Genomic DNA, 17785 nt, shown 5'->3' with positions numbered 1-17785 from the left:
GACCAGTAGTAGGCCTACAGTAATGGGTGAATGTAATGCACAATCTATGTAAAGCACCTTGGATAAAGGCTCTATATAAATGCACCATGTACTGTTAGGACACAAGAGTGTGTGTGTGTGTGTGTGTGTGTGTGTGTGTGTGTGTTTACATTGGTCACATTTGGGGTAATGAATTAAACGGATCAGCACTTCAATTCTACTTCTGCAGGGGAGTACATTGTAATTGAATTGAGTACAGCTAACCTGACTCTGCCACATGGGGGCGGTATTGGGTAACCATGTTCCCTAAGACAGCAACAAACAAACTTGTGTAGCAAGCTTCTTGGATCTGGCAGCGTCAGGTTACAGCTATAGGGCAGGCCAAGATACATTTTAAATTTGATATGATCATGTCCAGAAAAAAAGAGAAAAGTAGGCTACAATACATTACAAATACAAACAGCAACGTTATTGATGCAGTTATTACGTGACGTCATATGGAAGCGACGCATGGTCTAACAGGACCCCCGGAAAGTTTTTGTCTTGAACGTCTTTTTGAAAAGCAAACATAGTTTTTGTCCTGATATATGCAAACATACTGTTAACTTATACTGGCACAACATGGAGGATGATCGTGACAACATTCCATTCCATCTGCTAAAGAGAACATATGGAGGGTTCTGACAACGACATGATGGCATCTCTGAACAGAACATGGAGGGTTCTGACAACACAGCGTCTACATCTAGTGTGGTATGTTTCTATCTAGTGTGTTCTCTTTCACTGCACTACTTAATTCCCTGTTCTCTGTCTTGGACTTTTTAATCCGATCGGTGCCCGTGGGCATTTCCTCATAGTTATTAATGTATCAGAGACTATAGCGCTCTCCTCTGGTCCATAGCCCTATTGCCGTTGCCATTGTGGACTGGTTCACAATTCACATGACAGTCATGTTTCAGTCATGTTCCCTCACTCCTCAGTCCCTACTAGCTCATTCTGTAGCTCAGCTCATCTCGGAGCTACAGAATGAGCGCAGGTCATAAGTCTAAGTTAACATTACTCGTGGTGTTTCCATTCTTGGCTCGCGGACCTATACTCGCTCTTAACATGTACCTACGCAAAATCTAAGGTGCTTGCGTTGTTGCCCCACTTATCCGCTTGGCCTACGCCCTGCGTTTGAAAGTTATAGGAGCGTTGTTTTCAATAAAAAAAGGTGTTTTGATCCAATCTGTCTCGGAATCTGGCATCCATCTTGGATTTCACTCCATTGTAAATGCGCAACAGAACATTGGCCGCTAGGGGCGCGGCTAATGCGCTGTTGCTGAGTGAAATGCCAGATTCCGAGACAGAGTGGATCAACACCTTTTTTTTATTGAAAACAACGCTCAGTTCGGGGTTCTCCCCAGGTTGGCAACATGGCACCAGGATTGCAGCTTATAGCTGACTGCTCGAAATAGCTGCAGGGCGGGATCAATAGGTCGTACTCCGAGGGACAGACTGACAGAGCCTTCTAATAGAAGAGTTGCGATATTGAGGGGGCAGAAACCCAGCGCTCGAGCGCTGTTCATGCAGCCTGGAGAGGGTCAGAAAGACAAGCTGGAGTTGGAAATACGTTGTTTTCAACGAGGGCGGAGCTATTTTAGGCATGTGTGCAACATGCCAACTGTTTTAAAGTATTGGACAGTGACAACTAAAGTCTCTGTCATGTTTATGTTGTACGATTACTACGAAACAATCTAAAATAAAGGGATTTAAGATCATTAATTAAAGCTGGGCTGTTGCCTGAGTCCAATGCATTACTTGTCCCTATGTGTTGTCCCCATGCATTCTCAATAAAAGTCTATGTGGAGAGCCGCTATAGAAGTTATGCGGGAATGCTTACTGAGTGGCAAAACACTACTTTCTGGCCTAGACAGCCCATACATCCAAACAGAAAAGTCCTATCTGGTTCCATTAAATGACTTTAAACAACATTAAATTAACTTTGTCACTCACTTTGCCACTCGATCTGCTATTCACTTTATGCATGCGCATACCCTCTATTCATTGGACTGGCCCCATGAAGTGAACAGAGTTTTCGTAACTCTGTCTTACTATATGGCTCTGAGGAGGGACAGATAGACACACAGACAGAAAGACACACACACACATTCACTCTTGGGAGCACTTGGCACCGCAAAACAACAACAAAAAAGTCCCAAACTGTCATCATTCATTATGATTGTCTTGTGATCCAAGGCTACTTGAGACCTACTTGAAAACAATTGATGTGCACAAAAAAAAAACTGCTGGGTCCATCTATGTATCTTTTATTTTTTCCCCACCTTACCTAAGTTGACTGTGATGTCTCTCCATCATGCTGTATGCTGTATTTACCGCCCTCTAATCTGTTTTTAACAGAGCACGGGGGAGGATTGTGTCAACAGCTCTGCATCTACTTCTGAGCAGAAGATGGACTTGGGTTCTGGTTCTGACCTGGAACGCTGCAGCAACTGCAAAGCGATATTCTCACTTTTCAAAGTGAGAATGTCGTCGCTCGTCGACGCGAAGAAACTGTTCCCTGACTTCCCTCATCTTTCTGGGGCATCGGACTTTCTGTGCATGGACTGCGCCAAGATAGTCAAACCAAAGACAAAGTTAGGCGGCTTCAACAAAAAGCGCACATGGGCCAGGACTTGGAGTGGTTCTTCTTCTTCTGTCGACAGTACACCACCTCCATCTAAACGAGACAAGACGAATGTTACTGTGGGCGGTGGTGGTGGTGGTGGTGGTGTTCCAGCGCTGCCTCCTGCACCTACATCTACGCAGAACACGGAGGGTCCCGTACGCTACGTTGTTGTCATTCCAAAAAGAGTACTTTCTGAAGCTGCTTCTGAACAGAACGAAGACTCTGTCAACGTAACACGACGCTGTAAACCGAACATGAGCAGAGATGCCGCCGTCGGACCGTCTGCTTCTATGCTGAGAATGGCAGGTTCTCTCAAGAAACCACCAACGCAGAACATGGGAGCTCCACAGTATAACGACATGCCAATGCCATGTACGTCCGAACAGAGCGCAGAGGGGTCCTGTTCTAAGACAGTGCAACGCTGCAGTCTCTGCAAAAAAGTATTCAAAAAGGGAAAAAAAGGCTATCAAAGGCAACGGATATCAGTGATGGTTGATTTGAAGACTGCACAAATACTGTTGCCCCATCTTTCACCAGAGGAGTTTGTATGTCATGATCCGTGCCTAAAGTGGTTATGGTCAAAAACAAAGCCACTGTCAAAATGGAAGAATGGGAAGAATGGGAAGCGTACGTGTATCGGTTTATCTGAACAGAACATGGATGAGGATTGTTTCAACAGCTCTGCGTCTGCTTCTGAGCAGAAGATGGACTTGGGTTGTTCTGGTTCTTCTGACCTGACCACTGCACCACCTCCATCTGAACGAGACAAGACGAAGGGTCCCCCCACAGAGGGTTCCGTACGCGACGTTGTCATTCCAAAAACAATACCTTCTGTAGCTGCTTCTAAACGGAACGAAGACGCAGGTTCTGTCAAGAAACCACCAACGCAGAACACGGGAGCTTCTGTCGAGACAGCGTCTACTTCTAAACCGAACGTGGAAGGGACTGTTAAGGTGCCACCTACGTTTAAACCAACCACGAAGGCCTCTCTACCATATGTTGTCGGTGCCAGGCTGCCTACTGTGCTACTTACCGATTGCAACGTGAAAAAGTCTGCCAAGGGCATGCGATCCACGTCCGAACGGAGCGCCGAGGGGTCCGGTTCTGAGGCCGTGCGACGCTGCGGTCTCTGCAAAAAGGAATTCAAACCGAAGAAAGGCGGTTATGAAAGAATTAGAATATCTAAGTTGGTAGATTTGAAGACCAAGCAAATACTGTTGCCCCATCTCTCACCGGAGGAGTTTATATGTAGAGATCCGTGCGAACAGTGGGTGAATTCAAAAACGAAGGCATGCTCTAAAAATAAATTGAAGCGCACCTGGACAGGTTTTTCTACTGATCTTGCTGATCTTACTGATCATAACTATCCAAACACAAACTCGGGTAATTATTATTATTATTATTATTATTATTTGTGTGTGTGTGGTGTGTGTGTGTGTGTGTGTGTGTTTTCTGCTTTCTGCAAGGACAGATTACAGTAACAATGCTTAATCACATGAACCCTGGACTGGAGTCATTATTATTATTATTATTATTTTCAGAAATGCCAGATTGACAAGCTTGCAGGACGTTTTTTGTCCACTAGATTAGTCACATGAGCATTGATATGAATTATAAACCAGCCCAATTATAATTCAGCCCAAAAACAAAAATGTATTATGCATTTCTGAATGTCCCAGCCATACACATCACTTTGAAAGGATTGTTGTAATACAATTTCCGTATATAAACAAGATTTGTTCCCCCCCCCCATAAAGCATTAAACATTTTTTAACCAGCCGTCCCCAGCAAAAGCAGTTAACCCATTCTGACCTGAGATCAGATTCATACGAGGTTTCCACTGGGACACACACACTGGTCCGATTAACCCATTCTGACCTGAGATCAGATTCTAAAAATGTCAGTCGTTCTTCGATGTTTCAAAAATAGCAGACCTACAAGCTCGTAGCGCGCCACTCGGTGGCGCGCTATGAGCTTGTAGATCTGCTATTTTGCAATAGCTAAAGCATAACATGATGCTAACGGTTCCCGTTCAGAATGGGTTAATATAGAAATCACAATCATTTTAACCATTATTTTATACTTTGGCTATTCAAAAATAGCAGCTATATAAGCTCATACACTTTGTGCCACGTACCTTTTTTGTACTTAATTTTTAAATCATGCATACTTCAGAAAACTGTTAAAAGACATTTTTTAAAACCGGCCTCGGGTCTTAAAACCCATTTAGACGTCGAAATTTAGAAAATGTCTTGCTCAATATTTCATGTCAAGGACCCCCCCCCCCCAGAATTATCTTTATTGGGCTTGCGGACCCCCCATCAGAAAATATGTAGTTCCAGGAACCCTCCCAGAAGCAAAGATTTGAGTTAAAAATGTTATATTCCACATTTATATGATTTTTCAAAAATAGAAGATCTACAAGCTCGTAGTGCGGCACTACGTATAACATAATGCACCAAAAAGGGGGTTCCCGCCCAGAATTGGTCAATGGGTTAATAATGCCATTCATTGATGTTGTCTGTCCAGTGTCCACATCAGATGGTCCATCTCCAGCGCCCAAGAAGGACACGCCGCCTGCGTCCGAACAGAGCTCGGAGAGTTCTTCCGAGAGATGCAGTCACTGCGGTAAAGAACTCTCGAAGCCCGGCGAAGGTTTCAAGAGAATAAGAATATCTCAGCTGCTCGATAAGAAGTCTGCGCAAGTACTGTTTCCCCGTCTCTCGCCAGAGGCGTTTATATGTTTGGATCCGTGCAAACAGTGGGTGAACTCAAAAACGACGATGACAAAAGCCACAAATAAGCGGACCGTTTTTTCTATGACAGAATACCCTCTGCCTTGCAGAGAAATGAGAATAAATCAAGACCCCGCAATCACAAACTCAGGTTATTATTATTATTATTATTACTATTAAAAAATAAAGGTTTAATTTTGCGTCACTATCATTTTAACCACTTTAACCATTATTTTATACTTTGTCTATTCAGAAATGGCAGATATACAAGCACTTTCCTGGGGTCTTTATGTGTGTAATATGTGGTTTTAGATTTTAGCAGTGAGCCCAGTGTCTATGATGTCATGGATACTGGGTTCACTTCCTTCTGGAACTACAATTCCCATAATGCTTTGGTGCACTGCTCCTTGTGGATAGGGGGAGGGCTGTCTTACTGAGACAACATGTAGTCCAGGAAGTAAGTGAGCCCAGATGTCCATGACATCAGAGACATTGGGCTCACTGCTACAATCTAAAATATCTAAAACCACCTATAAACCACACAGACCAGGAAAGTGTTCTAAATCTTCTAAACGTTATTAACATTTATTATTTTCCCAGAATCGTGAAGTGTCCCTTTTAATGGGTTAACGGCTTTCATGTTGTCTGTCCAGTGTCCAAATCAGATGCTCCGCCTGCAGCGAACAAGAAGCGAACCACAAAAAGCATGGTGATTGACTACATAAGAGGGGGACATTATTACAAGGCAATAAGATGTCTGGCGACAGTGCCAACTGCTAGACAAGCTCTCAGCAAAGTGTTCCAAGGAATCATAAACAAAGAGGTAACGTGGTTGCACACTGGCCGCGTTTTTCGGAAAACCGATGGAGAAACGCTGCAAAGAATCCAAATTCGCATCCGATTCACGCCCGGTGTGTGGAGACCTCATGCCATTTTAGTTTTTAGCAAAAGGCTGATGCACACCTCAGAAGGCTAGTGACAGGTGCGTAGGGCAATAGAGCATACATTAAAAAGGGTATGCATAAGGAGAAGAGACTGGAGCAGCACGGACATTTAGAGCCTTTTATTAAGGTGCTGAGTATACAAAACGACTAACTTTCGACCTTGCGGTCTTCATCAGAGTCTAAATGTCCGTGCTGCTCCAGTCTCTTCTCCTTATGCAACTTTGATGTCCCTGCACCTGTGAAGCACCGGATCAGCCGTTTAAGGCTTGAGGCGCGTTGGTAGACTCCCTTTGTAATTAAAAAGGGTATCTTTGAAAGACAAAGAAGAGGTCCCGACCGTCCCGCACACTGTCGGACACTTCGATCGGTCGATTAGACCTTCAGGACAGACAATTTTCTTTGTTTTTCAAAGATACCCTTAGTTTTTAGTTGACGATGTGTTTCTGGCATTGAACATATGAAGACAATATAGGATTCCTGTTTGCCTTTGAGGCTTTGAAGTTGCACAGCTAGGGCATGATATGAAAATGACTTGAATAAAACAAAGAAAGGACTGACATGTTTACGTTACATGCTTGTAGATCTGTTGCTTGCTCGCGTCTGTCTTGGGGCATTGGCACACTGGTGTAAGAACCTTAACAATACATTTCAATAAAGGCCTGTTGCTATAGGCCTGGAAATGGGGTAAAACATTTAAATTAATTGGGAAAGTTTGACATTTTCATTGTTAAAAATCCCCGTCCCTGTAGAAGTGTAGAGAGTAGCTGGCCCACGAAATATTAATCTTAGCATTGAAATGTCATTTATCTTAAAAGAAAGCTCTATTCATTTTGTATCCATTGTAATTACAGCGTATTCAGTTGTCCAGAGAAAAGGAGGGACCTTTCAGGAAGCAACCCACTCGAAAAAACCTGTCCACGTTTTCTTGGAAGGAGACGAATGCGTGGGTCGAGGAAAAGGCACCTCTCACCGTTCAGTGCCTGCGATCGATGTTCCCACAGGCACAGAAAATGACAGGCCGGAAAACGACTCTAAATCGTAGAGAACCACTGAGGTGTGTAATGAAATGACGATTTGTAGATTTTAGAAGAAGCAGAAATGGCTTCCGAGTGCTCTGAGGAGAGGAGACCACGGAGGTGCCACCCTCTTAATGATATGGGGATTTTTTTAATTTTGTATATTTTTGAAATAGGAAGGGCTCACAAATCATTTTTAAGATGCTCCAAATGTATTCCAAACGTATTAGAAACGTAACACCGGTTTGACTTTGCAGTCTTTTTCATATTAAAGTTTAAAAACTTTATAAACCTCTCTCTCTCATTAGCAGGCAACACTGCAGCACTATCCCTCTCTCTGTTTCTGGCGCCCCCTACTGGTACTAGTAGTCATATACACTGGTGCTCATTAAGGTCACATACATGGGTGAACAACACATAGGTGTACACGGACATTGCTGGTTGTAGGAGTGGTTGCACCACTGAAAAAGCTCAATTCTTACGCCTGCCAGGCAAAGCCAATGAGGCCCATGACACAATAACTCTGCTGCCCTGGCCTTGGGAGTGAATTACTTCTTTAAGTTATGAACATGGGAAAGGTTAAGAAAGTCCTCAGTTCAACGTTGCATTGTGATTGGCTGAGTGACAGTATCACTCTGAATACATATCTACTCGTAACATAACTGCCACTGCCAGCCTTTACTAACAAACAAGTATTTGTTTAACCAACCAATACGTAGTTAAATATTCCACAGTTACATTCTTGATCTTGATCACTAGTGGTGGATATAGGATCCCCCCCCCCCCCCCCCCCACACACACACACACACACAAATTTCCTATACATTATAATTGTATCATGTTAAAAAGCAAGAGTATTTAACTTCCACTCTAAGAAAAAAAATGCTAATAATCATGTCGGTACGTTTTGAAAGAACACAGCACTTTTGAAATTGATGTCTTTCTAATAATCACCAGTTAGTACTTTTATAAGAGCAACATGTAAGCTAACTATGACTTTTGATATGTAGGACAATGACTGAAGAGGAAATTCAACAGCTGCTGGATAAGAGGATTGGAATGGTCATGTCTATCGCTCAGTTCACGAGGAATTCCAGAAATACATTTGTCCAGTCTGTCATTGGTGTTGAGATGTGGAGGGAAGGTTGTTCTGAAAAGGTGTTCAAGATCATGAATAGCCTTGGAGTCTCCCTGGCCTCCCTGGCCACCATGGGACACTTAAAAAGACTTCAAGATGACCACGATAAAGAGGTTAAGCTGTGGAAAAGACAGGTAGAGGTGAGTATATAAGGGAGCAATATAACCATAAAATATATATATAATATATATATAAATGTATACGTAGGCTATAGTAAAAAAAAAAGTTGTAAACCTTTGTCCATTCATCTCCATTACGTTTAGAACAAAACGTTACCAATGAACAAAAATCGAGCCAATCGAATTCCAGCTTTTTCTCTCACCTGGGACCGAGTCAGGGTATTACTTTAACTTCTACGACATATTGTTTCATTACCATTTTGTTGAATTCATTGTTCCCTAGTAATCAAACCTCATGTCCTCCCATAACAGATAACATCCCAAGCCAAGCATGAACGTCTGGGAGGAAACAAGCCCACCGTTTGGGCATTTCGCTTTGCCCATAGAAACCGCATAGCATTCATCCATCGACGAGGAGGAGGGACTCCGAAAAAGGCAGTCGAGGTGTCACCGGACAGCATCCTGCCGTCCAAACAGGTACACAATCCTTTAAAGAAAGCATGCACAACATGACCACCAGCTTGCTGCTGTCGCCAAACATAAATATGATATTTTCTTTCTTTTTTTTTTATGTTAGACATATGAGGCACTGCGGCAGCGCATGAAGACAATTGTGATGCGCATAATTGTTGACAACCTCACGGCCCTGGAAGGATTGAGAAGCAAGGTTGTATGGCACATTCCCCATTTATACTCCAAGCAGATGGACAAGAAGAGCAATGTTGTAAGTCAGATGTACAGTACAATCACTCACATTAACCCATTCTGACCTGAGATCAGATTCATACCAGGTTTCCACTGGACACACACTGGTCTGATTTAACCCATTCTGACCTGAGATCAGATTCTAAAAAATGTCAGTCGTTCTTTGATTTTTGAAAAATAGCAGACCTACAAGCTCGTAGCGCGCCACTCGGTGGCGCGCTATGAGCTTGTAGATCTGCTATTTTTCAAAAGCTAAAGCATAACATAGTGCTAACACCAAAATGGGTTCCTGGCCAGAATGGGTTAACTAACACCAGCAAATGCCATGGAAATCCAGCCTGCATTTCTTTAGATGCCGTATGTTGTTCTGGACGGTGGACCAAGTTGTTGTACTGGGAGTGTATCTATAATAATAATAATAATAATAATAACAACAATAATATTAATAATGTATTCGTGCTTTACAGAGCAATAAAGAAAAATGAAAAGCAAAGTCATAGAACATTAAACCTAGCGGTGAATAAGGCAATACCGTCCGCATTTTAAAAGCCAGACTAAAACGAGTGAAGAAATAGGTCTTGAGCTGTGCTTTAAAGATGTCTACAGAGGCTGCCTGCCTGTCGAAGGTACAGTGGGAGTTTGTTCCACTTCCACGCCGTCGACCCGTAAAAGCAGAAAGGTGCTTCGCCGTGTTTGTTTTCAGTTGCCATGTCGAGCAGGCCCAGCAGTGGAGGACCTACGGGGGCCGGTTTCTAAGATTGAAAGAAGGAAGTTCAATTCAGAATAATAACCCCCAGGATCCTAACTGCAGTGTTACTTTTTACAGTCGGGTTACAGAGTCTTATTTCTTATTGATTCTTTCCGTTCACTAGAACCAATTCTGAGAACTTCTGTTTTCATCCTCATTTAGCTCGAGATAGTTCTCCCTCATCCTGCATTTAAATGCTCGATGCTATGTTTCCTGGGTTCTATGTTCCCCCGCTTAGAACCCGGGGCACATAGGGATGTACCGATGCGACCCACCAGCTGACACCTCATCTACACTGCAAGCGAGCGACCGACGAAATCTCAACGGAATACCCGTTTTTCAACGAGACTGTCGTGACGTACCGCGGGCACCAACGCACCGTCGTCCACCCCTCCTATATTCGCTCGCAGAGTGTATATTTGAGCGAGGTTTCGCAGTCCCAAAACACTGGTTGAGATCGACGCGCTACTATTTATTGGTTATTTGATTGGTTCAGGCTTTGTCGCAACGCAATGACCGACACGCTCCATATCGGGACAGATTTTCGCGTCGTTACGCTCGCTCCTTGCCTGTGTAGATGAGGCGTTAAGACTAGCAGGGCTAAAGATAGTGAAATTCCTCCAAAAATAACTTAAACTTAAAGTTTCTCTAATGGGGCGTTTCTTGTTTTTAATACAGGTCAATCTTGGGGCAGTCCCTGTGGGCTCGAGCACAACAGAAGGAGATGGTGAGATAATGGGCAGCCTTATTGAATATGTTCCAAAGTTTTTGGAGAAAACCCACCAAGTGCTGTGCTGTTCAGACGGCCTCAACGTCGACGCGACGGAGGAGCCCAGTCAATCAACGGCTCGACAGAGATTTGAAGGGCTTGTGGACGCGCCGCCAGAACATCACAAGGAATCCCTGTGTTACCAGGTGACAAACTATAAGTGCTTGAGTTGTATAACTGTATGAATGAAGAATCAGGGTTCCCATGGTCATGAAATTCCTCGTAATATTAAAATTAGAAGATCATTTCCAGTCCTGGAATAGGTTTGGAATTCATCAAGGGTCCTGGAAAAATAGTTGGCTATGCATTGTTTTTGGCACCCAGAACTTGAGGCAAGTAAATTGACCCTATGGGAGCCAACCCAGGGCATAGCCAGGAGGGGAAAGAAGCGTACCACCTAATGTAGACGTGCTGCGGCGCGACAGCTTGGCTGACAACACTGCAGAGCTCAAGAAGCTGATGTTGGATAGGACATTTTGGAGGGCAGCGATCCAGGAATCCCGAGTTGGTGTTGGCTAGACCTCACTCTCACAGCAACTAACTTGGCTACTGATTATGTTAATAAAAGACGTAATATGTAACATACGTTGTTTTTCGCCAAACGGGCAGCGTGATTGCAGCCTAATGTGTACCAGACAGTACGCGACAGAAATAAGATCTACAAGCATTTGGTGCAAAATATGGAATAGAATTATAGCATTCTATTCTATGCTTTGTTGTTGCACATAGGAGTAAGATACTTATTGCACTAAATGATTGTTATATGGGCCTGGAAATTATTGGGCTAAATATTCTGAAAAGGTTTTGCAAATTCATTGGTAAAAATGAGTGGGAACCCTGAGTATTATCGCATTACATAACTTGAGGGGGGGGGGAAGTAACAGTGCACCACGGAGGTTGTCAGAGGTGCTACGTCCTCTGTCACAGAAGAGGGAGGATTAATTTGAAGAAAGGAATGGTGTAAAAAAAATAATAACTGGGTACAATAAAAAGGTTGTCTAGTTTTGGCAAATTATATTCATCTCTTGAACCGCAGGACATTACAAAAATGCTGTTGAGTGAGAAGAGTCTGGAGGCTCGAGGATCTCTGTCCCAGCTCAAATCGGTGTTCGCTGTGAGAGGCCAGTGTATTGAATCGCAGGTCAAGGACACGATCCAACGTGTCTGGGATGTGGATTTCATCACGGTAATATCCATTGCTTTAACTTTCTTCAAATGCATAATAATCTTCCATGCATGTTCTGCAATAAACATCACCTAATTTTCTCTTCTTCTTTTTTTTTCTCCCTACAAAAGTTCGTGACGTCCGCTTACATCACTTTATACGCTGCTACCGAGTGCAACCTTGACACCGTTGATCAGCAGCCGTCAGACTTCCCCACAGATCGTAAGGGTAACGTCCAAATGGAGTGGCTTAGTGGACTCGCACACAGACTGGTGGACTTGGTGTGGATGCCACCACCTCAAGAAGACATAAAAGCCGCTGCTGCCACTGCAAGTCTCTCTGAAGTAAAGAAGAGTGATTCCTGTTTCTGTGGAGAAGGTATAGGCAAGATTTCTGGCACTCTTATTTGCCAGAAAAGTTATGAAGTCTGTGTGCTTGACTATAGGGTTTGACTGGATTGTTACAATTCCTACAATGCCCAAAATGCTTTCGTGCACTTGTGGTTGGGAGACACCCCTTACTGCCTGGGCACACTTGAACTTCCATGCACGGCCAAAAGAAGCTGTTTGCCTGGGTCTCTTCCGGGTTTTTAGACTGCTGGTGGATGGAAATGAAGCTCCACCCACACGGGAGATTGCCGCGTCGGCCAGATTCCCGGAAAATCTCCCGTGTGGGTGGAGCTTCATTTCCCATCCACCAGCTGTCTTAAAAACCCGGGAAGAGACCCCGGCAGACGGCTTCTTTTGGCCGCGCATGGAATCTTAGGTGTGCTTACACCTTTACTGAGACATGTAGTCTATAGGAAGGAAGTGAGAGCACATTGTCATGCCAAATTTTGGTCATGAAAATGGCATGACAAAAAAAATTCTAGAAACTCATATTGCACGCAAAATCCCCCAGGAAAGTGTGTTTCTTGTGTCCTACAGTAAATATCATTAAAATAAGTTGGTCTGGTTGCAAAAGGGCTGAAGTGGACCTTTTAAGTGAGCGCTGTGATCGATTTGATCTGAAATGTACCTCTGATTCTGGACATATCAACAATATTGGATAAAGAAATGTCTGCACCTTTTGCGGAACCCGGTCCATTCCTGCCATGCAGCTAAATTATTTTTATTGTTTTGTTTCCATGATTTTAAATGTTTTTTTTTGTCTTTTTCTTAGTACCTTGAACTACGTTTATGAATGTAAAGTGCTATTGCCTTATATGTCAGATGGGCCTATAGTAGTTGAGTGTTTGTATGTCAAACTTAAATCTGTGTCTACGTTATTTTAGAAAGACCAGGTGAACCGTTGGTGCAGTGCTGCAGCAACATCTGTGAAGGCGTGTGGTTCCATGGAGGCTGCTCGCAGACGGAGAAAAGAACCGACCCGAGCGTCACTCAGGATTGGTTCTGCAGCCCAGAGTGTCAACGAGACGGCACCTACATATACTGTCACTGTAAAGAGCAACGAGGGGGACAGATGGTACAGTGTGCACTCATGGACCAGTGCAGGAGACACGAGTGGTACCACAAGGACTGTCTGAGTCTGTCAGAACAGGGCAATGCTGACTCTGAGGAGTGTAAGAAATGACTTGTTCTTTCTGATGTCCTGTAGTGTTGTCCGCCCTAGACTCCTAGGCTAGAATAATCGGAGACTTGTAACTTGATTTTGACTCGACCGTCTGTGACTTCAGACCCATGGAGGCTTTATGACTGGGACTTGAACTTTGACTTTTCATGAATTTAAAAAGTAATTCAAATGCTTGTAGAAAGAAATAAGCTATTGTGTAGTAAAAAATAGACTATAAACTATTAGAATTACCTGAAGTAAATGATCTGATAATGATCACCAGTAGAGGGGACAAAGTGTGAATTAAGTGTCCCATGACATATTTTCACACTAAACTACTCTGTTGTAAACAAGTTTGGACTGGTGATTGAGTGACTTGGACTTGTGGTTAATTGACTTCACTACAAATCTGCTAACCAGATAAATAACAAATATATCCTCGCTATCGGACAGAAACTTTGTACTGTCCAAAACCGTACTAAAACCAAAACCATAAACCATGAAAATAGAACGGTATATTTGAAATAGTACATTCGAGTGCATGTGAAATATAACATGCTTAACAAAAGGCGCCGCTTGATACTGTTTCTTTCCCCATTACAGCTACATGGTACTGCTCAGAGATGTGCTTCATTGCGTCCGATACAGACGACCATGTGCTCAACTACACGAAGGCTCTTGTGTGGGAGGGGCTTTACAACATGACAAGACGAGATGCTATCAGAGAGGGTGATGGAGAAGCCATGACAGACTTCTGGAAAATGGACATGGTTCTGTTCTGGACTAGAAACCACCTCAAGGATTTCACCACCTGCCATCGATTGCTCACCGGTAGGACTTAGACAATGTCACTATGGGCATTCTGTCACTGTAATACCAATGTCATTAATCATGTGAATCTTGTCTGAATAGGGATTGAAGGATTCTACCCGGAGCACATCAGACAAGACCTGAAGTGGAACCGTGTGGCAAACCTTGAAGGAAAACCTGGAGGCAACATCAGCTTAGACTTAGTCAACGAGTTCATGAATGTCGAATTCAAAGGTACGGTAAGGTACTTATATTTGCTAAACAATGTTTCAGTTGCAATTTGTTGAGTGACACATTTGACGTAGTTTTCATCCTGATTATGTCAAGGCTTTGCATTATGAATTGGTTGTGTCCGAAACAGTCAATCATACGCTACTCCCCGTCTCCCTCCCTATAGTGTGTCAGATGTAGAGGACTATATAGTGAACTCGTTGATTGAAAAAAAAAGTGTGAGATTGGTAGAGCTTGGTTAGTGACCAGATTCGTCTGTCTGTACATTTCACGGTGCATTGGGGGGGTCAAAATTAGTCCACTATCAGACGCTACTTAAAACACATTGTGTGCCCACACAACACTTTCAAAATAGTAACCCAGGGTGCGCACTTTTTACATTAATCTTTTTTTGATTATTATTATTTTTTTTTTTGCTAAGACGTCCACAGACGTCTTGGGCACTACATAGTGGGATTTCCCAGGACGTCTGTGGACGTCTTGGGCACACAACCTGCGTAATCCAGCAGTAGGGAATGATTCAGACACGGCTATGGTCTGAAGCTCTCCCATCTGAGGAGGTTTTTGTTACAAATCGTCTATTCCAGAACTGTCTGGAATTAAGAGTAAATTGTGGAGAAATGGCAACGAAATGATCGCAATAGAGCGCCGCAGGCCCGCCCCCTTTCAGAAAAGCGAGTGGCCCAGGAAATGAAACCCCAATGCATTCTTCCATCGGCACTTCTAATATAATTTATTTAAAGACGGTTACGATCAAATAATTGATAAGACGAAAAACAAAACAAATAGTGTTGTCTCCTGACTTTCTTTTCTTCTTTCTAATGATTTGATCGGCCCAAAACATTGTGTTCATTGTCATGATTCGTCACGATCCGAGTTGGCTTTGTCCGCGGCGTAACCGTCTTTAAATAAATTATATTAGAAGTGCCGATGGAAGAATTAATTGGGGTTTCATTTCCTGGGCCACTCGCTTTTCTGAAAGGGGGCGGGCCTGCGGCGCTCTATAGTCAAATCACATGGAACCATTGTATTTGCAATTGGTTGGTGAAATGAAAGTGGAATACGGCCTTAGGCTCCCCCGAGGTTCTGACCCCTGATGTGACATACTGAGCTTGTATTTCTGTATTCTGTAGAGTCCTTGGGACGTGTGAGCGACCACTACACCATTGAGAGGATGGAGCGCTGTGGAATGATGATGGGAGCACTCGGAAACGCGGCGGATCGGCCTCTCATCGCGCTGGGAGCCGAAAGCGCCTGCAGCGGCCTCACGACGTCCCTGCCCTCGACTCACATCCACAAGACGAAAAGACGAGGTGACGTCGCCAAGTTTGTGGCCGCCTATAAGAAGGACCACCTCTTCAGGTACATTCCTGGGAGAGCACACCGGGGCTTTGAGAAGTTCGCCTACCAGCAGAAAGTCAAAACCCCCACGAAGATGGGGAACACGATGAGGAAGCTGGCTCAGGACATGGACCAACGTCAGTGACGCAAGGGGACAACACGTGAGTGCCACGCGGCTCACATTACATTTAGGGGTTGTGTTGGGTTATAGTCACCGTTAGTGTATTAATACACTACAGTAGAACATTTCATATACAGTACATATACCTGATACAAGTGCAGTTCAATGCGCTTCACAGAGGAGGTTTCGCCCATTTTAGACCTGAGAAAAGATTCTACAAATGTCTTCTAAATCATGACAGCAGGAGGTGCTGCTGATTCCTCAGACTGGCGTGGGTCACCGAGAGATGACTCAAAGTCAGTTGTCAGAGTGACTTTCACCACTGGCAGGGTGTGCCGCTGGCCCTTGTGAAACATGGATTCCCGACGCTGCACGCAGGGGCTTGCTGCGAGCACAGCCCGGAACCCGTACGGTGTGTGGTCACCTTCTCCACGTGCTCCAGAGACATGGCCGCACGTGTGGACAGGTCCGTGTCCCTCACCACCTCTGGCTCTTCTGTGGTGGGGCGTGGGGTGTGAGAACGTTCCTCAATGACACGCCCACTTTGCAAGCTTTGAAGACAGACATTGTACACCCGTGCATAAACAAACACCACACTCTGTGAATGAAGGGAAGGGAGAGAGAGACAACTCCAGGAATACCGGAAGACTCGGCCCCGGTGCTTGCTCGTTTTTCCTCCCGGAATTGTCACCAGTGAGGGGGATGACTTTGTAATATGCTATTGGCTGTTTGTATTCTTTTTGGAAAAATATAAAAAGATACTCCTGTAGAAAGGCTATATTATTTTACTTATATTTACCCTATAAACAATTTAGTGTCATTTAGTATAAGGTTTTGCACACTCAAATGGTACCTCGTCAGATAATCCCCACATAGCCTACAACAACTTCTGTGAATAGACTTCAATGTAGTAGCTTTTCAAAAATTATATTTGTACTTAGGCTGTCTGCTGTCATGAAAGTTTATAGTTATAGAAATTCAAAGTCCAGCCGTCTGCTGTGTCCAGCCTCTCCCACCCCTCACTGGGGAAAATTCTGAGAGGAAAACATAAACGGGGCGAGTCTTCTTGTTACCAACTCCAGCCTCGGGTTTCATGCCAAGATTTATACATTTTCTTTGTCATTGTGACGTTTATATTTTTCAGTGAAGCAAGTCATTCTGATTGGGCAACTAACATCATATTTAGCATATAATATTTATGCTCTGATGAAGGCTCATAACCGACGCGCGTAAGCGTTTGTTTATTGCTAGACAATAAAAAAGTGAAAATGTGAGTTGAGTACTATGTCCATTATTTGAAATGATGTTTTACTTTGGGATTTCTTTTTAAATTCTTACTTTTGAAGTATACTGGATGTTGGGTCTAGCACTCCACTGAGAAAACCCATCGTTGATGCGCAACCTATATTTCTTATTTAAATCATATTTAGCCTAATGGTTAATCACAATCTTTGAAACTGTTGACGTTGTGGTCAAAGTGGAATCCATAATTGTTGGGTGATTTTCGTCATGGAAACGATGAAAACGATGGGAAATCGCTGCTCACCTGTCTATTTTGTTAAAATAATGATGTATACAGTGTATAGTATACTATAGAAGTAGGACCTGGGCACAGCACCTTCAAGCACATCAACATGATGATTATTGATTAATGTACATATTTAGGTATTTCTTACTTTACTATCTTTTTTTTTTACTTAATTATTTAGTTTTTGCTACAATGTTGAAGAACCAAACCCCCTAAA

General features: G+C 43.5%; 1 protein-coding gene across 1 annotated transcript; it reads left to right on the top strand.

The window, feature by feature from the left end:
- Positions 1-537: 537 nt before the first annotated feature.
- LOC308332737 (uncharacterized protein) lies at positions 538-16165 on the top strand. The gene is made up of 16 exons (XM_080788777.1): positions 538-732; positions 2380-4030; positions 5177-5533; positions 6036-6205; positions 7178-7380; positions 8353-8620; positions 8744-8818; positions 8912-9076; positions 9177-9323; positions 10731-10967; positions 11858-12007; positions 12118-12364; positions 13260-13547; positions 14141-14368; positions 14450-14581; positions 15712-16165. Exons 1-16 carry the CDS (start codon positions 694-696, stop codon positions 16062-16064), a joined length of 4710 nt encoding a protein of 1569 aa, XP_080644903.1. The 5' UTR covers positions 538-693; the 3' UTR covers positions 16065-16165.
- The last annotated feature ends 1620 nt before the right edge of the window (positions 16166-17785 follow it).

This window comes from Protomyctophum bolini, assembly GCF_963924005.1.
Source record: "Protomyctophum bolini genome assembly, chromosome: 18".
Taxonomy (NCBI): domain Eukaryota; kingdom Metazoa; phylum Chordata; class Actinopteri; order Myctophiformes; family Myctophidae; genus Protomyctophum; species Protomyctophum bolini.
Note: the sequence above shows the minus strand (reverse complement) of the source record. Positions and strands in the feature narration are given on the sequence as shown.